Below are 3,794 nucleotides of genomic sequence, written 5' to 3' on the forward strand. Positions count from 1 at the left end.
AAATATACTAAATTAAATTATTAAAATAAAACATAAATTAATTTAAATATTATAATTGAATAAATATTAAAATAAAATATATTAAATCAAAATAAAATACATTATTCGACATTAAATATTAATTATCATGACACAAATTACATCTTTACATATTTTAATATAATTTCGAATACCTGACCATTTATTTTTTATGTCTTTGTTAGGTTCCAGAAATTTTAAAATAAAATTTAAAAGAGTAGAATGTGAATAATTTTGAGCTTTATAATAAATAATTGAATATTTTTTTAATTAAGTTCTAGTTATCTACCTATTTGGAGGTAACATTTAATAGTGTACTATTAACCTGTTTGTAAACTTAGTGATATAAAATTGATTGAATAAACATAATAATAAACAATAAAATATACTAAATTAAAACATAAATTAATTTAAAAATTATAACTATTATTTTAACTATGATAGTTAAACGCGTTTACAACGTATTAATACAAATAATAAAACTATGATTACAAGAAAAATTACAATGGCTTGAAGCATACAACATTCAATGTTCAGAAGAAAAAAAATTGAACTCGGATCCTCCTTCAAGTTAATAACATCGAAGAAATTGATGGAGTGCCTTAAGAACATTCGCGCAGGAACTCGTCAATTAATGCAGAGAGCTGATGCGATTCCGCCGGCGGTGCAAATTGCATCTGGTCATCAGAACAAGGAGATGACAAAAGTCAGTTTGATGCTTCGTTTATTCTATTTGATCATCTCATGAGATCACGATCCTGTGTTATAAACATATTATCTCTCGACAAACACATCTTAATTACACTTTCATATGTCTCTTATCTCGAGGAAAACAAACCATTTATCTCAATCGACATTTAATCTCGTGACTTCAAAATTTGGTCAATCAAATATTTGATTTTTATTCTAATCACTCTCAATTGTTACTTAAATTTGGTGTTGAATGGTGTTGAATTTAAAATATAAAGTTTGATTGTTGTATTTATTTTTGTTAGGAGTGTAAGTACATTTTTGTTAGTGTTGTACAAGTTTTTATTTTTATTTGATAGTATTTGGAGTGTTTTTAATTTACATAAGAATTGACGAGAATACGATGAAAAGCATTGGGATTATTATGAATTCAGGAAACAAATTCTTAAATTGAAACCTTTGACGTTCTCTCAAACGCGATCGGATTAATCAATCATATTGATTGGTATTCTATTTATGATTCAGTTGTTGTAAGATTAATCCTTAATGGGAATCCCGGGTGGTACCGATCGACTGCGTCTCTTACACTGCTCTAATGGCGAAATGTTGATGCCCAAGCTTGAAGTAATGTGCTCAAGACTCAACTAATTAATGTCAATGAGACTTCTAGCAGATCACATTGGTGGGTTATACTCAATCAAATAGTATTTTTGTAGCTTATGCTATCTTTTTAGTTCATATATCTAGTTTAACGAGGATCACTATATCTCGACGTGGAGATGCCTCAAATTGTGGCTGGTTGATCTAGGAGGAAGTGAACGGGTTTTGAAAACTAGAGCCACTGGTCAAACACTTGATGAAGGGAGAGCCATAAATCTTTCCCTTTCGGCTCTAGAAGATGTCGTTGCAGCTCTTAGAAGAAAGCGAGCTCATATTCCTTATAGGTAATGAGATCTTGGGTGAACTGTTTTTCTTTCTTTCTTTTCTTTGTTTCTCATTATGATTGATTATTGATTTTCCTTGGCTAATGGGCTTCATATGAAGGAGAATGTGCTCCGCAAAGGCATTAATCCTCGAACCCGCACGCAGCAACTTCAAGATCTCAATCATCTCTTTCTCTAAAACAATTAAGCAATTAGTAAGTTACCCAGGCTCAATTACATCAGATTTGATTGAATAGAAATACCCATATATGCAATTTGTATGCAATGTATAGATAGATAGATAGATAGATCTACTTTAATTCTTGAACCCCTGCTATTCAGGTTCAAAGGCATATCCCACTATGAAGGAGGAGACCAATTTGAGAATCACACACACACTTCTCCCTTGCCCAGGAGAGCTTCTTGTAGAAGAGCATCATAGCAAGCAACTATGGTGAGCCATGGGCAGGTGAGGTGGACGTGATGTTTTTGAATTCCTAGCTGATTAAATCCAAATTCTCGTGTTCTCGAGATTGGATGTGGTACACTTCGAGTGAGTAGGCGTGCATTTTATCAGCTACCTAGAAGCGCAGCACTTCCGTTGTTTAGAACGAGACGGGCTCTCTCTAATGGCTGCATTTAGGTATGAACTTCATTCACATGGTTTACTGAAGAAACGACCCTTAATTGTTAAAGGAAAGGACATGGATAAACAGTAAATTTGGAGTTGGAACAGCATATGAATTGATTTATGCAAGTGCTGTTTTTCTTCGTATGCCTGATAAGCTTGGTTGGTTAGGATTAGAGAGGTTAGTTGGTATGGTTAAAGCTAATGATGGTAGAATATTTGTGTCTCATAACATCAAATTTTGTTCTAGATTTGGCGGAGATGAGTGTACTAAGAGACTAAGTGGTCTCGGACTTGAATATGTTGGGAAACATACACATGATATCTTGCTTTTCAATTACTTTGAGATTTGGTTTGAGTTTAGGAGATCAAAATAGTACAACTCTGATAGATATTATAAATTATCTTCTCTTTTTCATTTGTGACAAAATTGTTATGGAAAAATATTGAGTGCCATTCTATTATTTATTCATTTGGAAGTAGTTTGCTGTTTTTCTTTTCTTTTCATTTTTGCTAGAAATAAATGCAACTACTAGACAATGATGCTGATCAAATATGATCTCAATTTTAAGAGTTCTCTCTTGCATCTACTACTTTGGATTGAGAGAAGCAAGCAAGCAAATGATATAGGACAGTTTTTTAGTCTTAGTTTTAGAACTGAAAATTTAATATTATATGAAACAAGAAGTTTAACTCAAACTCACTTTGAAGTGATAAAAAAGTAGTTTATAATAAATAAGACAGGGTCATTTAAAAAACTGTTGTTGTGTTCAAAAAGACAGAATCCTAAATCTCATTAATTTTTTACCATTTTACCTTTCTAGCTCAATTGTTAGATGAATCTTCTTCAAAGCAAACCCAAAATTATTTCTTTAGATTTTTCATTCATTGGTGTCTGCATTATTGTGAATATGTTGGATATCTTTATTTAATTTTATTTTAATTGACAGATTATTCTTGAAAGAGTACCCTATCAAACCATGATCAAATACTAATATATAAATAGAAAACCACATATCACTAACTTTTAAAATTTAATAAGGTAGTTAATTATTTAAACTAGTGACGTGGTTTTACAGAAAATAATTAATTATTTATATGATATTTTGATTATTTTTTAGTTTTTGTTAATGTCGGTATTTTAGAATTTTATTTGATGTTAAATTTAATTTATTTTTCAAAATAATAATTTAATTTTTTTTGTTTTATTTTGTTTTGTTTTGTTTTAACACTAAATATTTATTCAAAATATTAATATTATTGTAATATTTATTATATATTATCACCTATTTTGTATTGTTACTCCAATTCTCACATTTTAAATTCAAATAAAATAAGAATTTATTTATAAAACTACATTGTTCAAATTCAAAGTGCCTAGATCTTCTCTCAATATAAGAGTTCAAAATATTATCTTTTTGGGATAATTTTTATTTTTATGATAATATGAAAGACCAAGTTCCTAATCTTTTAATCCTAAATTAATTTCAACACGGATTATTTGAAACTGTAGTGTTGTTTTATGTTTTAATTCA

The 3,794-nt window shown here is 29.6% G+C and overlaps 1 protein-coding gene across 1 annotated transcript; it reads left to right on the top strand.

Moving 5' to 3' along the window:
• Positions 1 to 610: 610 nt before the first annotated feature.
• On the top strand, positions 611 to 2,243 carry LOC124909686 (kinesin-like protein klp-3). The gene is made up of 4 exons (XM_047450340.1): positions 611 to 724; positions 1,456 to 1,652; positions 1,753 to 1,846; positions 1,974 to 2,243. The coding sequence occupies exons 1-4, from the start codon at positions 611 to 613 to the stop codon at positions 1,995 to 1,997; spliced, it is 429 nt and encodes a 142-aa protein (XP_047306296.1). The 3' UTR covers positions 1,998 to 2,243.
• The last annotated feature ends 1,551 nt before the right edge of the window (positions 2,244 to 3,794 follow it).

This window comes from Impatiens glandulifera, chromosome 7 (genome assembly GCF_907164915.1).
Source record: "Impatiens glandulifera chromosome 7, dImpGla2.1, whole genome shotgun sequence".
NCBI lineage: Eukaryota > Viridiplantae > Streptophyta > Magnoliopsida > Ericales > Balsaminaceae > Impatiens > Impatiens glandulifera.